Source organism: Hemiscyllium ocellatum, chromosome 7, assembly GCF_020745735.1.
Source record: "Hemiscyllium ocellatum isolate sHemOce1 chromosome 7, sHemOce1.pat.X.cur, whole genome shotgun sequence".
Lineage (NCBI taxonomy): Eukaryota > Metazoa > Chordata > Chondrichthyes > Orectolobiformes > Hemiscylliidae > Hemiscyllium > Hemiscyllium ocellatum.
The window spans coordinates 105,971,534-105,992,149 of NC_083407.1; the positions used below are offsets into that span (position 1 = coordinate 105,971,534).

The 20,616-nt window shown below is 40.9% G+C and overlaps 1 protein-coding gene across 3 annotated transcripts in view; it reads left to right on the forward strand.

Annotated features, from left to right (window-relative positions):
- Positions 1-20,616, forward strand: part of LOC132817259 (partitioning defective 3 homolog B-like) — a 993,739-nt gene that overhangs the window by 518,923 nt on the left and 454,200 nt on the right. For all 3 annotated transcript variants that reach the window (XM_060827625.1, XM_060827628.1, XM_060827626.1), the window contains 2 exons: positions 8,628-8,813; positions 12,727-12,897. In XM_060827625.1, the coding sequence (XP_060683608.1) occupies positions 8,628-8,813; positions 12,727-12,897 (357 nt within the window). The remainder of the gene's footprint in view (positions 1-8,627; positions 8,814-12,726; positions 12,898-20,616) is intronic.

Consider the following 20,616-nt stretch of genomic DNA (forward strand, 5'->3'; position numbering starts at 1 on the left):
AATACTGAACCAAAACCAAAGCTACATCAAACTGACTTCTCGGGGCTGTAATTTTACATTAGCTTTTAAACTGCTTGAGGTTGGCTGTTGCAGTTGGGATTTGCGTTGGAACAGTTGATCAGATTACTGCTTTGTGTTTGTCTCCCAAGAGTCCCTCTGATCTTCTCTGCAACAGGAAAGAAATGCTGACATTCTGTGCTGAGAGGTGTGAAGAAGGTTTATGTTACAGCTTCTCCTACATTGCTCTGTGTTCCACTTCATAGTTCAGAAGAGAGAGCCTCCCCAAATGGAGTGTGTGGAGATGAAATGTGGCTGTTCTTAACGGCTCTGGGAGGGGTTGTGGGGGTAGGGGGGTGGGGAGAAGGGAATGGGGGTGTGGGAGTGGTGGTGGATGCTGTTATCCCCTTGTGATAATGAGGCAGTAGTTCTCTCTGATCCTGAAAGAATTTCGCAGTGTGCAGAGACATAAAGTCATAGACGAGCTGTTTGAAGTTGAGATGCTGAAGAGATGAAAATAGCCGTTGAAAAGTTGCCAAAGGGTTGGCCCTGCTGTGAGAGCAAGGGTGAGAGATGACCCCTGACCTGTAACTCCATCCCGATGGCCAAAAGACAACAGAGGTCATGGCATGCTTCCAACACTGGAGTGTAACCCTGATGAGTTGTGCCAAAAGAAATGGAAGTGGAATATAATTGACTGATTTCCTCTGCTGAATACCTGATCTCCAGGATATCGCCTACAATTCCTGGCTGGAAATAGGACTCTGGGGACCCTGGTTTCTTATCGGCCTGCAACAGTCAGACAGGGCCAGGCAGCTCACTTGAGATATTTTGACAGAAATGCAGTCAAGGGCAATGTGCAGGTACCGAAAGGTCCTGACACTTTACACAAATGCAGCTTCCTGCCCTGCTCCCTAAGGAGACTTGACGGCTTTTTTTTTCAATAAAAGAAATTCTTTTAACGTCGGATACCTTTCAGCCAGCTCAGACGACTGTGAATGACAAAAGCAATCTGTTCATCAACGTCAGCTGTCTCAAATCCTTGTAAACCTTACAATATTAAAAAAAAAGCACTGTGCCTTTTGGAGAACAAATCCAAAGTAAATAAATCCATTTAAGTTGACGTGCAGAGTCTAAACAATTTTAACAAATTCTGTCTCGTCTGTGCCTTAAGAAGTCTCAACTTTATATGAATATCAATATTATATCACGCAGTCTGATACTGTTTATTGCCCTGTCGCTTAAGTGAAAAATCAAGCATGGCCATGAAGTAAGAACTGTCGCATTTTAAAAAGCATTTATTTTGAAAACAGATCAAGTGCTTAAAGGTGACGTGGCACTCTATTGTAGTAATGTGATTTAGTTGTGCGTTGGAGAGCTGAATTATAATAAACCTCGACACTGGAGCAGGTATAATCGGATGCCATGATATGGCACCAAACTGTCACATATCTGTGCCAGGATGTCACATACCTACACCAGGGGCAGCTACTTGGGGCCGATGAATGACCATTAATTGATCAGCGCCAGCTCTAGTATTTCTCCACGAAAAACACTAGTGACTGTATTCTGAACAGCCTGTGAAGTGTGCCCTGTTCAAGCAGCTACCAGTTCTCCCAAACCCCGCTCTGGTATCACACTGCTGGGATCTGTTAGCTTGGCCTTGGTGAAATGCCGCACGTTCCTTAACCCGCATCATTGTTTCCCAGGGGTGCTACTCGGATCGGAGAACAGTAGGCTCTCTGTTTGGCCAGCAGCTCTCGGAGGGAGGTCTTTGTCACATGTTAACACAGAAAGATTCACCTTGAGCCAGTTAAGGGCTATTAAATCAGCTTTGGGCAACCCAGTCATACAAAGTCAAAGCTTAGGCTCACTTTACAACAGGAGGTCTCTTCCATGTCCAGCTCATCATTAGCATTTATCTCCTGTAATTGCTGATGCGTTGAGTTCATGATTACTTCATGCTGACCTGCATTTTCCAAATGCAAAGAAAATTAGGACAATAAAACAGCTTCCATTTGTGCAGAGCCTGAACAATATCAGGGTGACCCAAAACACTTTGCTAATAAAGTACTTTGGAAGTGTAATCGTCCTTGTAATGTAGTAGAAATGGTAACCAATTTTTATACTGCACATTCCACAGTAAGGTAATTACAAGATTTGTTTCACTGCATTTAACTTTGTTCAACTATATATCCTTGAGGACAACAAACAAGGACACTCAAGCATATGAGCCCTTATGACAAATAGTTGCAATTCATCGTCCCACTTAAAGTAATCCATTGTCACTTGGAGCTGCCAGTCAAACTGTGCAGACATCCAATTGTGTTAATGGAACCATGCAGAACTAATTCAGTATTAGTAGTCTTCAGGCTTCTGTCAACACACAGAGCAAAATAACAAGTGATGTTTTTTCACATTCCAGGCTTTATTTTACCAAGGTTTGATGCACAAGATATTTAAAGGCCTTGGACAGTTATGCTTTTGATGAGATCCTTTTTCCCTTCAGATCCTTCAGATACTTTGACTGTCAGTTGACAGTCCGATGGGCTTGATAGCTCATGGGGTTTTGCACTTTCTGCATGTGTTCATATCTACTTTTCACAATTCCACTAGTCATGCGATCATATGCAAAGGGGTATCTTAACTCTCAAAAAAGGGTACTTTTTAAGGACTTAGTGGTTAGCACTGCTGCCTCATAGTACCAGAGATCTGGGATCGACTCCAGCCTCAGGCAGCTGTTGGTGTGGAGTTTGTGCATTCTCTTAGTGTGTGAGTTAGCATCCTTTGGGTTGTCCAGTTTTCTCCCTCAATCCAGTGATGTGCAGGTGAGGTGGATTGGCCATGCTAAATTGCCCATAGTGTCCAAGTATGTGCAGGCTTGGTGGATTAGCCATGGTAAATGCAGGCTTACAAGGACAGGATAGGGGGGCTGGGTCTGGGAAGGATGCTGTTTGGAGAGTCAGTATGGACTCGATGGGCCAAAGGCCTGCATCCATACTGTAGGTGGTCTACGATTCTATGGTATTTGTCTATCAAAAATAAAGTTCATGAAGTTCAGACCTGCTCCTACCTGGTTAACTCTGCATCTATAAATGGTACAGAGAACTGTATTACCAAACATTGACATGAATGGAGGTAGCTACTCCTTATATCTATCTGCTTTCAGCAGATACACATGAAACTTGTGATGCACCCAAATTCCCATTATTGCAAAAATTGGAAGTGAAGTATCCCAGGACAAAATAGTGATTTCTGGTCTTGTCCATCATTTCGCAGTAATGGCGAGACTCTCTGTTTCATATATCCAGGCATATCTCTAATATCTCATTTAGCAGCAAGAATGTTACCCGCTGAGCTCTGGATGAGGTTAACAAGGTAATTATGTACAATTTCTGCTGTGGACCCATTTTTGCCATCAATATCATAGCTCATTGTGCCTCTGCTGTCTGGCTGATGGAAGGTATTGGTAGATATTTAGGGACAGTGTGCACCACAGGGTGTTTTTGACCTGATGGCTTCTGATTGATATGTAATGCTCAGAGGAATCAAACCTCTAAATATCTCCTCCTCTTACACTGGAGAATCATTAAAGATGAATTTTAAGCAAACCACTGTGTTTCTGCTTATTTAAACAGCTGATGCGTTGTCAATAAACATTTTTTCTTCGATGTGAGTCATGTTTAGAATTTTGAGTTACGAGCATGAGTTTGACTTAATAGCTGAGGTCGAAATGTTTGACTGTTTCCTGGTGTTTTACAGCATGTTAGCCTTAGCTGTTATCTCAAAAGCACAAATGGCAGTGTGCTTGTTTTGTTTTATATGGAACATTGAAACCTTGTTTGCTAGGAAGATTTACAGAGCCATAGCTGTTCATGATATGTGTACTCAGGAAAAAGTAAGAGTACACAACAGTTTTTTTATTTGTCTGGGCTTTGTATGTCCTGTTGCAAGTAAAGCCTTGATATGTGTAGTAGAAATTATGTTTTGTTTAGTTTGAATGTGATCCTGTCATATTCAGTGGGTCAGTTGTCAAGGAAAAGAGGTTTTTGTTCTCAAGTGAATAACACATTTTGTTTGAAACAAGAACTATCAGCATCCTGTTGAGATTTCCCTTTTTAACAGACTGTCCTCCAAAGTCCACAATATTCATTGTCACTGATTCAGCAGTGGTTCTATTTGTAAGAGTATCCGGGCAATTTGTGAGATCAGTAGAGAACAAGAAGGGGACGTTAGTTGAAAATGTAATTTCTTTTTAACAGCTTGATGGTGTGCCAAACAGGATACAGCTATTTTATTTTTATTAAACTTCACAATAAAAAAAAGAATTACAGACACATGAGTGAGTGAGCAGAATTTCCTAATTGTGCATTAATTGAGGTCCATCATCTGGCTGAACTATTCACACTTTCAGTCATTTGACCAGTGGCTTCATAGGGTACCACATTGGCAGTACATTCTATGTTGTGAGGTGCAATTGCTGTTGGGATTCACAACTTATGAGGCTGGTTGTTTGTTGACTGTCTGAACATCAGATAAAGTGGGGAATGGAAGCCAACAGTAAAATCTTGTTTTGTGAGTTTCACAGTCCACTGGAAAATTACTGTAAGGCTATAGTCTTTATCATTGTACTAATGTTAGAGTGATGTAATTATCTATGAGTTATGAACCACCATGTTTTCTGTTTCTCTCTCAGTGGTAACTGTGACAACATTGTTTTCACATGGTGCCTTTAACATCAGAAAAAAAAAGTCTCAAGGTACTTTGTAGGTGTGATACAAAACAAAATATGATACAGAGCCAAATGAAATAAAATTCAATGCAAAGAACCAGAAAATTGGGTTAAAAAGGTAGGACTGTATTAGAGGATTAGATAACTAAGTGAACTTTACAAATGTTAAAATGATTAGAGAAATGGCCTTTTGTTTGGAAGTAACGCTACAGCAAGCACAATCTTAGTATGATGTATCCAAGAGTTTGACATTGATACAGACATGTAAGCCTTTTATTCTTAAGTTGACCAGTAGATATAACAATTAAAAATGAAGAACTGAAGGAGTTAATATTGCTATTACAATAATTTATGCTGCATTGCTTTGTATGGTGTGATACTGAATCACAAAAGAGCTCCTAAATGCAGCATAGTAATATTTGGCTAATTTCATGTGGTCTCTGGGTACATTGTACATGATGACTTGCCGTAGTAATGTGACTCTGCAGTAAGCATTTCTGTTTAGAGAGCTAAGCCATTAAAAGTTCCTTGACTTGAGAGTCCATGCTACAAATTTAAACTGAGAAATGGACATCCTGAGACACATTGTTCAATCCTCCTCCCTGCAGACAAATATTCAGTTGGATTTATGGTGTTTGCTTCAATTATCTTTCCCATTATTCCTCATGATCTTTTAAACAAAGAAAAAAAACAATTAATTTTTTTCAAATCTAGTCGATTTCCTAATTTGTATCTGCTGACTGTCAATGCTACAGGAAACAACTACCCTGATCAACTCTTGTCACTTCCATTTAAAGTCTGCCAACATCAAGAAGGTCAGCTAGAATTATTTTCAGAAGAGAACTAACTCAACTTCCTTAACGTTTATTCAGATCCCTGGTAACTATGAGTCATTACTGGATACTCCCTTCCCATAAGTATGAATCAAAGACAATGTCATCTTGTTCCCTTCCAGCATTTGACCCTATTTGGTAGGTTGGGAAGTGAGAGGTGAGTCAAATACATGTGGTTTGGGCACTCAAACACTTTAATGCTTGGCATCTCAACTTCATGTATGAATTTGCTCTGCTGCCCAATAGGAGTGAACCATAACTTGCCCTGAGGTGTTGTATAAATTGAAGCATGGATTCCATCTGGTCTGTAATCACAGTTGCCCAGTAGTAATGACCAACTAGAAAGTATACAGTACCATAAAATAATCAAGTGTTCCAAGGCGTGTTAATAAAGAGTTATCAAACAAAAGTTTACATCAAACCATGTAAGAAGGTACTAAACAGCTGATAGAAAAACTTAGGTAAAGAAGTGGGATTTCAAGGAGTGACGTCGTGGAGAAAGGAGAAAAAGTGTGCTGAGTTTTAGAGATGGGATTCCAATGCATGGGAACTACGTGTGGCTGTTGATGAAGGATGATTGAAATCTGGGTGGGTTAAAGGACAGAATTAAAGGAAGTCAGAATTCTCAGAGATTCATCCAATCAGGTGCAATTTTAGAAGGACTGTGCAAAGCTCTTCATTCTGAAGGTTTGACTGAGATTGGTGACATACACTGTCTTGCTGTCCTGGCCCTGCATTCTCTCTCTCTCTCCTCCGCAATCACTACCAGACACCATTATTTGGATTAATCATTGTAGCTTTTGATCCAGTTGCTGTGTTTTGTGACCAACTTCTGAGTTTCACACTCCATCGGGTAAGATGCCTCTCCAATACTTATTACTCCGCTAGATGCACCTTAATTAGGTGGGCAGTGGTGAGATGATACAGTCAGTGGGAATATTATGCTCTCACCTCTGCAGCCTGTGTTTCAATAGTGTAACAGTAATTAGATCAAAATCTCTGCACTCTTCTGACTCCTGTGTAACACATGAGATAGGTTTAGTCTTGATTAAAATCTAGGTGGCAGAGGTGAAAACACAATGTTCAAACTGATTATCGTGTTAGCACCTCTGTGAATGCATCATTTCCCCAGTAAATGAAGGACGAGTCCAGATTGTGCGCACAAATCCAGGAGCGGGTCCTTGATGGCTGGAAATGCTTTCTGTTTTGGATTTTTTAGCAGGCCGAAGTGCAGAACATCTTTTTTGAGGTGGCATCATGGAGCAGCAGAGGTCTTGTCTAATTGTAAAGTTGATTGGCTAAGTCCCCTTTCAGGCACATCTGAAGACCCCATTGCTATAAAGTAACTAGAATTCGTTTGAACTCACTGTTTGCATTACATAACCATCCATCACTGAGGATTTGTGCTAGAATTATTTTGCTACAGAGTGGAAGCAAAAAGTAATATTGGTAAATTGCTGTACATCCTATTGTATATCCTGTCTTATGTTTTCAACTCTTTGGCTTTAATTATATTTTCTCATCCTTCCTTTCAAATCCCTTCAAAGTCACAGTCCTCCTGATCTCTGTGACATCTCAAAGCTCTGAAAGTCTCCATGACATATGCTCTTGTACATCCCTTATTTTAGTTGCTCCATCACTGGAGGTTGTACTTTCAGTGACCAAGGCCCAAAACTCAGAAGTTCTTTCCCTACCCCCTTCCTGCATCTTTATCTCTCACACCGTCTTTAAGAGGCTGTTGAAAAATCTGTGTTTTTGACCAAGCATTTGGTCATCTGCAGTATCTCCTACTGTACCTACTGTAAAAGTGTGTTGGAACATTATATACACTTTTTTAAAAGCAGTATAAACACAAGATAGTGTTCTGGTAATGCTTGTCACTATTCACCAGTAGTTAAAACTCCAGTTATCTGGTGACCAACCTGAGGTTACTGGCAGTTATTAGGGGAAATCATTTTTAGTGTTTTTGAAAGTAAGCACATCAGCTTGACTTGTACTTAAAGTTGTAGTTTTATGAGCATTCTTGCAGTAGATGCTGGAATCGATTTGGATCTCTGTCTTTACTCTTGAATGTTTTTCTTCCTCCAAATGCACAAATACTGTTTTGTGTAGATCAGTGCTCAACAGTTTATCTTTGCAATTAGTATCTGCAAATCAAGTTTGGCTCTTCGCCAGTCAGAAAAACATTTGCGTTCTCTATTTTTATCCCTGGCGGCTATCTTTTAAAACCAGCAAAACTGTCAATAACTTCCAATAAACTCCTCTTTATAAAATCCTGCTGTGTATACGCTTTAATTTGACAGGGAACACTAAGGCTGCAGTCTTCATTATTGTACCAGTGATGTAATTGATTTTGACCCTGAATTATCTTCTTTCTTTTGTGAGTAGAAGCCTTCTTATTACTGATCCCTTTGGAAGCATTCAGGCAATGGGAAAAACCATGCTATGATCTATCTAGAAATGTGTTTGACATGTGTATAAACTGCTAAGCTATCTTTTTCTACTGTTCATGAGTAGATGTGTTTGTTGAAAATGAGGAGCTGATGATTTTCTCTTGATAATGCTGTGATTGACTAGAGAGAGCATAGGGAGTACAGACTTGACTACAATCAGAATCTCATTCAGGCTCATAAAACTGACATTAATGTCACTGAGATATATAAAAGGTGGAGAAAGCACCTCCTGTCTGTCCATTGACTGTTCTTTGACTGTTCATCAAAGGTTCAGGAGACCAAATATATTCATTATTTCCCATGCAATGTTTCCCAGCTGTTAGGATGTTCATGCGCTGTCATTCTTGAGGAGCTATAGTTTAATATTGGAGGCTCAAAACCTGACAAGACAGCCCACTGACAGAACAGTACTCCTTCTGTGCTGCACTGAAATGTCAGTCTTGTTTATATGCACAACCTGAACAGTGCAACCAAATCTATGTTCTCAGTATAAATTTTATTTTGAAAAATAGCAGGTCAAGACTCTATCCATGAAGTCCCTTAAAGTTCTGACAGCTGACTATAGATCTTGTGAAAGTTCTGCATTCATCCAATGTATTTATTTTGTTTCAGAAGGGGGAGCAGAACTGTAATCTACCAGGAGATGATAAAAAGGAATACCTGACCTATGAGATTCCCCTCAATGACTCAGGATCTGCTGGACTGGGCATCAGTCTAAAAGGAAATAAGTCCAAAGACACTGGGGCTGACCTTGGCATATTCATCAAGGCTATTCTTCATGGAGGGGCAGCTTTCAAGGTAACTCTTTTGGAGAGAACTGAATTATGGCGAAGAAAAGAGATTGTAGAAATTGTGCTAATGTGCTTTTAAGGAATAGAAAGTATCAATTGCAGAACATTTCCTCATGAATTTCTAATGGTAGAGGGAGACCATAGAGGATCTGTCAGACTTTGAGTCATAGAATCATCAAGTTATACAGCATGGAAATAGACCCTTCGGTCCAACTTGTTCACACCAACCAGATATCCTAAATTAATCTCGTCTCATTTGCCAGCATCTGACCCATATCTGTCTCCAGTCGAGAGTGTGGTGCTGGAAAAGCACAACAGGTCAGACAATATACGAGGAGCAGAAAAATCAGTGTTTCAGGCATGAGCCCTTCATCAGGAATGACGCTTGTAAGCTGGGGTCTGAGAAATAAATGGGAGGGGGTGTGGGGCTGGGGGGAAGGTAGCTGAGGGTGCAATAGGTAGATTAAGGTGGGAGTAATGGTGATAGGCTGGAGAGAAGGGTGGAGAAGATAGATGGGAATGAAGGTGAACAGGTCAAGAGGGCACTGCCGAGTTGGAAGGTTGGATCTGGGATAAGGTGGAGGGGGGGAAATGAGCAAACTGGTGAAATCCACATTAATCCCGTGTGGCTGGAGGGACAGGCATAGCTGGGGCCCATGCGGGTGCCCGTGGCTACCCCTTTGGTCTGGGGGAAGTGAGAAGGATTCAAAGGAGACTGTCAGTGGAAGGGTACTGGTGGGGACGCCATAAGAGGAAGAAGTGGAGGGCTTGGAGGCCTTCGTCATGGCAGATAGAGGTGTATAGGGACTGGATGCCCATGGTAAAGATGAGGCTTTGGGGGCCGGGGAAATGAAAATCATGGAGGAGGTGGAAGGTGTGGGTGGTGTCCCGAATGTATTTGTCTAAACCCTACTTATTCATGTACCCATCCAGATGCCTCTTAAATGTTGTAATTGTACCAGCCTCCACCACTTCCTCTGACAGCTTATTCCATGCATGCACCCCCTCTGTGTGAAAACATTGCCCCTTAGATTCCTTTTAAATCTTTCCCCTTTCATCTTAAACCTTAAACTCCTCTATCCTGGGGAAAAAGACGGTGGCTATTCAGCCTATCCATTTTGCTCATGATTTTATAAATTTTTGTAAGGTCATGCCTCAGTCTGTGATGGTCCAAGGAACATAACCCCAGCCTATTCAGCCTCTCTCTATTGCTCAAGCCCTCCAACCCTGATAACGTCCTTGTAAATCTTTTCTGAATCCTTTCAAGTTTAACGACATTTTTCCTTTAGCAGGGAGACCAGAATTGAATGCAGTGTTACAAAAGTGGCCTAACCAATGTCCTGTACTGCCTCAACGTGATATGCAACTCAACTCGATGCACTGACTAATAGAGACAAGTATACCAAACACCTCCTTCACTAGCTACCCTGTCAACCTGTGATTCTACTTTCAAGGAACTATGAACCTGTGCCCCAAGGTCTCCTTGTTCTGCGACACTTCATATTTATCTAAATTAAATCCATCTGCCACTCCTCAGCCCATCAGATCAAGGTTCCGTTATACTCTGAGATAACCTTCTTTGCTGTCCATTTTACCATCAATTTTGGCATGATCTGCAAACTTACTTATCTTACCTCCTATATTCACATCCACATCACTCGCATAAATGACAAAAAAAAAACAGAATGACTGTGAACAGTCCAGTAGTCTTCCCTCTGAGCTCTGGAACCTCTCCCAATCTACAGTCCTCCTAACTCTATGTTCTTACAATTTTGACCTCAGGCAGTTTCAGTTTCCCTTACCTTATTATTAGAGTGGCTGTGTCATCTGCTGTCATGATCCTGAGCACTAGGACTTTCTCCCACCAAAACTATGCCCCTCTGTTAAGAGAGCTCTTAAAATCCACCTCCTCCAGCCTAATTCTGTTCGGTGTAAGATTTTTTTGCTGATAAAGTGAGAGGCATTGGAATGGTTTGGTACGTAAAAGATGTCATACAATTTTTTTTTAAAAAATGTTGTTCATTGGAAAGAAATACTTGTGCACTGCATTCTTAAGCTTTGTGGGTTTCGGCTGGGCTGCACAGCAGAGGGGAAATCAGCCAAACTCTAGTCACCCAACTCCTGGAGGGAGAACACTTCATCTTTTATCTTGGGACTCTGCACCCACACGGGATCAATATAGATTTCACCTGTTTCTTCATTTCCTCTCTCCCCGTCATATTCCAGATGCAACCCTCCAACTTGACACCGCCCTCTTGACCTGTCCTACCTGTCCATCTTCCTTCCCATCTATCCACTCCACCCTCCTTTCTGACCTATAACCATCACACCCCACCTTCATTCGCCTTTCGCTTTCCCGGCTACCTTCCCCCCACATCTGCAATCCCCTCCCATTTATCTCCCTCAGCCTCATTGGGTCACCCCTTTATTCCTGATGAAGAGCTTATGCTTGAAATGTGGGCACTCCTGCTCCTCGGATGCTGCCTAGCCAGCTGTGCTTTTCCCGCACCGTAATTTTCGACTCTGGTCTCCAGCATCTTCAGTCCTCACTTTCTCCATAGCATGAACCATACTTAGACTTTGTTTAACCAGGGGCACACCTTTGGGGGCACCAATATTGTCAACACAATTTTGACACATTGATGATCAGATTTCACCATGAGAAACAGTGGTGGTCTTCCATTCAGCCGATGCAAGTAGTGTCATCAAAAAACATGATACTTTAATTCTGGAGTCTTGGTCTCAAATATAGCCGCAAATGCTTTCTTTCATCTGGCATGTTCTTGAATACGATGAGTTGCTATGGTCTCTACCCAGGTTAAATTAAGAACAGTTCCCTGGCTTTTAAAAGAATGCAAGGTGATCTCATTCAATCAGACATATGTTTTAGATGGATTGACGGGCAAACGTGTCAAATCCTGATGACAAGGACTGCTTTGCTTTCTCAGCTATTGAGAGATGTAGCCTTCCTTCATCTGGTCTGACACTGAGGACATGTTAGACTACACTTTATTTGCCATCTCTTTCCCAAACTTACTGCCATAAAGAGCTCCCAAAGTCATCACTTCAAGTATCCTCAAAATGCACTATGCTGATCCACAGAGAAACCTTTGCATCAACTCGACCCTAGAATGTAGAGTGAAGCCTTCAGAGTCAGTGTGTGGAAACAGGCCCATCAGTCCAACTCTTCCATTCTGACCAGATTTCCCAAACTAAAAGCAGTCCTGTTTGTCTGCTTTGGCCTTTATCCCTCTAAACCTTACCTATTCATGTATCTATCCAAATGTCTTTTAAATGTGGCAAAAAGCAGGGCTACATGGGAGAACTTACAATCAAAACTTCTGTATGTTTGAGACTAGCACTTATTTCATGAAATCATTATGATGATGCACAAGAATTATGAAGGAAGTCCTGGCGAGCTGTGAGGTTACATTTTGGTGGCTCATCAGACAGACAACAAGGAATGTCAAAATCCAGCTTTGACTCCAAGCTCCTAGTCACTGTCACAATATCTCCAGGTGAAATATTATGAGCTTGTCCAAAAACTCTCCATCTCAAAATATAACTTGCAGTACATCAAGTTGAACCATTCTCAACCTCCATCGCCCTACTTTTGCAACCAGTGTTTCAGCTGCACAGGTCCGATCTGTGGACTACCTTCCTGAACTCTGCATCTCAATTTCATTCTTTAATGCAGCAAATAAAAACCTATCTATTTGACCAATCCTAATATCTATACTTTTATATCTTTATGTGTCTGCTTATCAAATTTTGTTTTATAGTGCTCCTATTACATTCCTTTGGGCATTGTACTGCTTTAAGAACACAACATAAATAAGTGTTGTAATTGAATAGAGCTGGAAGTTGAAGAACAATATTAATGTTAATGGATTTGGTATACTTTTTTATGCAACTTGCAGGATGGGCGTCTACAGGTGAATGATCAGCTGATCGCAGTGAATGGTGAACAGCTGCTGGAGAAATCTAACCATGAGGCCTTGGAAACATTACGGCGATCCATGTCAATGGAGGGAAACATCCGAGGAATGATTCAGGTGATGGTGGCCAGGAGAATGGATAGACATCAAGAGGTAAGCTCCTGAGCTAAATGTACACAGTTCATTTCCTGCTAGAAAATGAGAAGCTGTGGTGGCCTTCTCCACAGCTGGTGCAAATATTGTCATAAAAAAACATGTTACTTTCATCCTAGAGTCTTGGTCCCAAATACAGCCCCAGATGCTTTCTTTCGTTTGGCGTGTTCTTGAATACAATGAGTTGCAGTAGTCTCAGCCAAGATTAAATTAAGAACAGTTCCCTGATGTTTAGAAGAATGAAAGGTGATCTCATTCAATCAGGCATATGTTTTAGATGGATTGACAGGTAAATGCGAGAGCAATATCTTGGTTTGGAGTCGTTCCGGTGGGGAGCAGGAGGTGAGGTTCAACAAAGTATCAGAATAAGGGACAGTCCATTTGGGATCTTTTCACTCATAAGATGGTGATTCTTTGAATTTTCTACCTAAAACGGCTGCGAAAGCTTAGTCTGAGTTTATTCGATAATGAGATCAATAGATTTTTACATGCTAAAATCATTGAGGGATAATTCAGAAGAATAGAAGAACAAAATGAGAGCAGCTGTCGACCACTCAGCCCTTCGAGCTTCTGTGCTATCCAACATGACCACAACTGATCAGCAACTCAGTATCCTGTTCCTGCTTCCTCCCTATACTCTTTGATCTCTTTAGCCTAAGAACTGTATCTGACTCTTCCTTGAAAACATTCAATGTTTTGGTCGCGACTGCTTTGAATGTTAAAGTATTTCACCCGCTCACTACATTTCTCTTCATCCCAGTCCAAACTGGCCTACCCTGCATCCTTAAACTGTGGTGTTTAGTTCTGTAGGAGAGTCATACTAAACTTGAAATGTTAATTCTGTTTCTCTCTCCTCGCATGTTGCAAGACCTGTTGAGTACTCCAGAACTTTCTGTGCTTGTTTCAAATTTCCACCATTGCTTTTACTCAAGTGATGTCATTGCTATTATTTCTAATTCATTAGAGACAGAAATTTGGTAAATGGAGGATTTCTAATTTTAAGGTAGCCTTTACCAACACAAATATTCATTAGGTTTAGTTTTCACACGAGTATCTCATGAAGCTTAAACATTTTTATTGAACAGTGCTTAAGGGAAGAATACTTTGATATATTTAAGGTTTCATGAGAATGATACACTGTTGAATGTGGAATCGTTGGCTAACGTCGAATGAAGAACGAATGAAGTTCCACAGTCATACTGAATGTTTGTCTCTTTTTTTTTTAGTTGATTGCATAGTTTCCAATGTTGGATGGTGTTGGGCTTTTGTGATTTCCTGGACTTATTCCTGAGAGTGAAAAATAACTTCTAATTTTTTAAATAACCGTTGTAAACATTTTCATTAGAATTTGCCGGTGCAGTGTTTGAAATTGTCAGACCGCTGTTCATGTGTCTGCCCTGTTGTCTCTAGACAATGACCATAAATTACAGTTGGCCAACTCAAGTTAATACACCGCATGTATTCCATATTTCAAGCATCTGAACACACTTAAGTCTCTTAAACCTCAGGAATTCTCAAAGCGCTTTACAGTCAAGAAAGTACTTTTGAAACATAGTCACTGTTGAGATATAAGTAACATGGTACCCCACTTGGGCGCAACCAGAGGTTAAGTGTGGCTGGAAGAGTAATTTGGTACTGGCTAGAGTGAGAGTCACCCAGAAAAGCAAACCTCATTGTGAAAGACAGTTCTAAGACTGCAGTTTTATCAGGCTGAGGAAAACATTGACAAATGTCAGGAGGTAAGTATCACTTTAGATTGATTCTGCTAATTGAATGTCCTTTTTAACTTCATTCATGGGATGTGGGAATTTATTGTCCATCCCTAATTGCCCAGAGAGCAGTTATGAGTCGGTCACATTGCTGTGGGCCTGGAGTCATGTGTAGATGGAAAAGTGCAGCAGGTCAGGCAGCTTCCAAGGAACAGGAAATTCCTGATGAAGGGCTTATGCCCGAAACGTCGAATTTCCTGATCCTTGGATGCTGCCTGACCTGCTGCGCTTTTCCAGCAACACAATTTCAGCTCTGATACTCCAGCATCTGCAGACCTCACTTTCTCCTGGAGTCATGTGTAGGCCAGATCAGGTAAGGATGGCAGATTTCTGTCCCAAAAGAAAATTAATGAACCAGACGGGTTTTTTGACAATCAACAGCAGTTTCATGGTCACCATTACACCTTTAATTCCAGATTATAATGTAACGGACATTATGAAATGTCGTAGAGACATAGAGATGTACATCAAGGAAATAGACACTTCGGTCCAACTCATCCATGCCAACAAGATATCCCAATCCAATCTAGTCCCACCTGCCAGCACCCGGCCATATCCCTCCAAATGTTTCCTATTCATATACCCATCCAGATACCTTTTAAATGTTGCAATTGTACTAGCCTCCACCACTTCCTCTGGCAGCCCATTCTACACACGCACCATCCTCTGTGTGAAAAAGTTGCCACTTAGATCTCTTTTATATCTTTCCCCTCTCACCCTAAACCCATGCCCTCTAGTCCTGTACTCCCACACACCAGGAAAATGGCTTTGTCTATTTACCCTATCCATGCTCCTCATGATTTTATAAACCTCCTATAGGGTCACTCCTCAGCCTCTGACGCTCCAGGGAAAACAGCCCCAGCCTATTCAACCTCTCCCTATAGCTCAAACCCTTCAACCCTGGCAACATCCTTGTAAATCCTTCTGAATCCTTTCAAGTTTCACAACATTCTTCCAATAGGAAGGAGACCAGAATTGCATGCAGTGTTCCAGTAGTGGCCTAACCAATGTCCTGTACAACCGTATATGACCTCCCAACTCCTGTACTCAATTTTCTGATCAATAAAGAAAAGCATACCAAACGCCGCCTTCACTATTCTATCTACCTGTGACTCTACTTTCGAGGAGCTATGAACCTGCGCTCCAAAGCCTCTTTGTTCAGCAACACTACCTAGGATCTTACCAAGTGTACAAGGTCTGCTAAGATTTCCTTTCTGAAAATTCAGCACCTTGCATTTATCTAAATTAAACTCCATCTGCTGCTACTCAGCTCATTTGCCCATCTGATCAAGGTCCTGTTGTAATCTTAGGTAACCTTCTTCACTGTCCATTACACCTCCAATTTTGGTGTCATCTGCAAACTTACTAGTTATACCTTTCATGCTCAAATCCAAATCATTTATATAATGACAAAAAGTGATGGACACATCACCAATCCTTGTGGTACTCCGCTGGTCACAGGCCTCCAGTCTGAAAAACAACCCTCCACTACCACCTTCTGTCTTCTACCTTTGAGCCAATTCTGTATCCAAATGGCTAGTTCTCCCTGTATTCCATGGGACCTAACTTTGCTTACCGGTCTCCCATGGGAAACCTTGTCGAACGCCTTACTGAAGTCTATATAGATCATGTCTACCACTCTGCCCTCATTAATCCTCTTTGTTACTTCTTTAAAAACCTTAATCAAGTTTGTGAGACATGATTCCCCACGCACAACGCCATGTTGATTATCCCTTATCAGTCCTTGCCTTTCCAATTACATGTACATCCTGTCCCTCAGGATTTCTTCCAACAACCTGCCCATGTCAGGCTCACTGGCCTATAGTTCCCTGGCTTGTCTTTACCACCTTTCCTAAACAGTGGCACCACATTAACCAACCTCCAGTCTTTCGGCATCTCACCTGTGACTGTTAATGATACTGTGGTACAGTACTGGTGGGAACAGATCTGTCACTGTATAACAGTGAGGTACAGTAATGGTGGTATCAACAGGATTAAAAATGTGTGTATTCCATTCGAGGGTTTGAGCTGCACCTTTACAACAAGTGCAGTTAGTAGTGCTTTACATCTGCTGTTACAGTAAACATCTGAAAATGTGAAATCTTAATGTGTCACTCTTATAATGATTAGCTGGACGTTCAAACATCTTTTTAAAATTTATCCATCTCCATGGGCATGTCATAATTTTAACGTTGCATTTCCAAATTTTCTTTCAAACACATTCAGAATTCTCCATGCTAGTTGATAACCCCTAGGCTCTGTGTCCTTCCACGGAAACTTGAGCCAGAATTCTAATTGCAGAGACTACTCTTCCTGTTCCAATAGAATTTTAAAGTCTGGGCCACATCTGCCTGTGGACACCTGTGCCCTTTTCATTTATTATGTGTTCCACAAGAAGAAATGATTGTAAAAGTATTTTTTTTTGTTCAGTGATGTGTTTTTATAATCGATGGTAGTCAGTCAAATGGCGGTCATAGCGGGGGAACAGGCTGCAACCTTTTGCAGTTGCGTCACAACCTCTGTCTGTAAAGCTTACACCATTAAACAATCTTTTATGGTTTTATTGGTTTAGACAGTAATGCACAGGGCAGTGACTGATCTGTTCTACAAGCCAGATACTTTAATTAGGGCGAGTACCGATTTGCCGCTATCGTATTGATTCATGTAATTTATCAGAGAATGATGAGGAATTTTAAGTGAGTATGCTCTTGCTTGGCTCTGCACATTTCCATTCTCCCATTGGACAGCATTTTAATTTAGTAATAGTTTGCCTTAATGGAATAAAAGCCTTTGGAAAAGATGTTCTAACTTGTTCAGTGTTCTTATTTAGTACCCACATTTCAGTTTTTTCTCCCTCTTAGTGTAATGAGCCCTCTGTCTCCCAGTAAATGGAGAATTACAAATTGGACAAGTGAAATGCTCATTGTTCCAGACTGCTTGAAAGTATCTGAATACCACTTAAAGGAGTAATATTTTAATTTGGAAATGCTGACATTAGAATGAAACAAAAATAATTTACATTTGTATATAGTTCCTTGCATGGCCTTGTTGGGACAGTCCTTTGCAGTTTCCAGGGTTAATGAAGTCCTATAGATGTGTACTGTCCAAGATGTTCTGTTCCAGCTGCAACATTAAACTGAGGCCACACCTGCCCTTTCAGGTAGAAGATACGATTGCAAAATTCAGATAAGAGCAAAAGAATTATACCATTGTTTGACCCAGTATTTTTCATTGAATCAACATCCCAAAAGCAGATACCTGACCACTATTACATGTCTGTCCATGGGGGTTTGCTGTCAGTGAATTGGCTGCCGTGTTTCCTACATTACACTTGCAAAAGAATTCATCGGTTTTAAAGTTCCTGCATATTCTGTATAAGTGCAAGTTCTTTCTTTCTCTGCATGCTGCCTCCCGTTCTCCACTGTCTATGTACTTTAAAAGTCTCTTATGTGCATCTTGCCTCTATCAACTCTCAGTTGCTTGCTACTCCGGTATTTATTTACTGCCATTAGCTTTTCATACTCCCAATGTGTTAAATGTAAATCTTTGTTCTTCCTTTTCCTTTGTTTCTCCTTTCTCTCTTCCTTTAAAATTGAGCACTAAACCTATGGAAGGGAATGGTTTAAAAGGTTAAAGCCTAAAACAGGAACCCATCCACTCAGGTTTAATTGGAGAGGTGGGTGGGCGTGCGGTTTGGGGCTGGGAGTTAGTGTGAACAAAGGGCTCAGGTGATTAATTTGCTCAAAGGAGGAAAATTGGCTACTCCAAAATTTGATTGAGGCAAAGTGCCTTTATTTTAACAGTGACTACAGTCGGACAGGTTTCATTTGGGAAACCCAGCAGGTAAAAGGAGGGAAGTAATACTGCATTCATAAAATGTGTGCATTTCTTTGACCTCGGGGGCAGGAGTGTTCCCTCTGACCCACAAGCTGAGCAGTAAATTCCATTGATAAACTCTCCCAACCCTCAGAACCTATTTGCCATCCATTCAGTCCTTGCAGTTGGACCCATCCCCAGCCACTGCCTTCTCTCCAAAATAGATGTTTGTCTTTGTGACCCACGATCAGACCACATTCAGCACCACTGCTCACTCTCCCGCCCTTGACTGGGCCTATCTACTCTCAGCTCAGCTTGGCAGCATACTTATGCTGTCGGATTTCCTACCTTGCAGGTCTCCAGTCTGTCAAACATATAGAATAAAGGGAGTGGACATTCAGGTGACCTAATCTCAGAACAGCACCTCACCAGCCTGCTTCTTTCCCCCCACTTGTTAATATTTAACTGCATCCTTGGCCATGGTTCTGAACACCACACTTATCCTGTTTTCTTCAGCAACCTATTTATCCACACATTTCCATGAATTGTAGTGTAACGAGATGTGCTATAATGGGTAGAATCAAGGATTTGAGGAGGGAGATGTAGTATGAAGCATTAAGTCTAACTGTGTTATTCGTTAATGAGACAGAAGACATCAATATGGGAAGGGATGACATGTCACATGACCTTGCTATCTCTTGCAGTCCTCATGGCAAAGTGAAACAAAGTGTAGGTGTTCCCAAATAAAAGTTCCTTATTTCTGTCTACTTTGTCAATTGTTCCGATTTCATTAATGTCAAGTCATTATTCCTTCACTACAAAACGTCCAATAAAGTTTCTCTCAGACTCTGATTACAATCTTGTCCCGAGTTACTTATTCTTAGACTACATCTCTCTCCAAGTTTCTGATGCTGCCTATTATGTTACATCTTAATACCTGAAACATCATGGGACATTAGTTTTTTTTTACATGACGAGACTGAAAACAAGCTGTTTAACAAATACTTTAATTGTGCACATTGAATAATAGATCCCATTTCTAAAAGATTATCCTGGCACATATGTCATCTGCTTCTGCAGCCATTTACCTGTAAGAAAACAAAACTGCACATTACAGACAGTCTACACATATAACTAAAACCAAAAGTTTTAAAAGCTCTTTGAATAGTAATTCAAAAGAAAATGCATTTTGTGGACAGCAGATCATTGCTTTAGGAAGTATTGGCTGGCTGGCGGACTGACATTTAGATCATTCTTAAATTAGCAGAAACAATTGTCCCATTATACATATCACAGCAATAACAACGTGCGGATATGTAGCATCTTCAATATTATTAGATGCCACCTGGGGCTTCACAGGATAAGAATCAGTTAAATAATTTGTACTGAGCCATGAAAGGATATATTGGGATAAGTGTCTAAAAGCTTGGTTAAAGGGATTAAGTTAATGGAGGTCTTAAAAGGAGAGGGAGGTTTAGGCAGGGAATCCTAGAGTATAGGTCATAAGCTGTCAGGATAGCACTGCTCTGAAGTAACAACAAGATGTTAGATTTGTTGATGCGGGTGCTTCTAGCCTTGAAACCGTCCTCTGTTTCCTTGAGAAAATTTGAAACTTGGAATGCCATCTTTTTATTATTGTTGGATTTTTTTTCTCCTATTTTCCCTTTTGATTTCTATTGTTTTGACATCTGCCTGCTTCTGTCAACTCTGTGCAGAAAAATCCCTTTGCTGTTCTGGTGATTAAACAACTGAAGGCTTCACAGTGTTGGATTTCCTCTGCAGCTTTGAAAAATGTGTCCTTGACTTCTCTATTGAGCAAAAGAAATTGTCAAGTTTTAAGCAATGAATGTAATGAAGTAGAGGTGAAAGAATGCAATGCACCATTGAGCCTGATTCTTAAGAATAAGATGAAAAATGGGATACACTTGTTCATTTCTTGTGCAGACGTAGTTAATGTAGTCATAAAGTGAGGTAATAAGCAACTTCTGATGGATTCATTGGAATTGCCTATCATCATAGACTGCAGTAAGTCTTTATGACAAGCAACCTGCAATAGCTTTTCTTGAAGTGTCATTTCAATTCACACAAATCTGCAAATTCATTCATGGGCAATCAAAGCCAGATTTAGCACTGC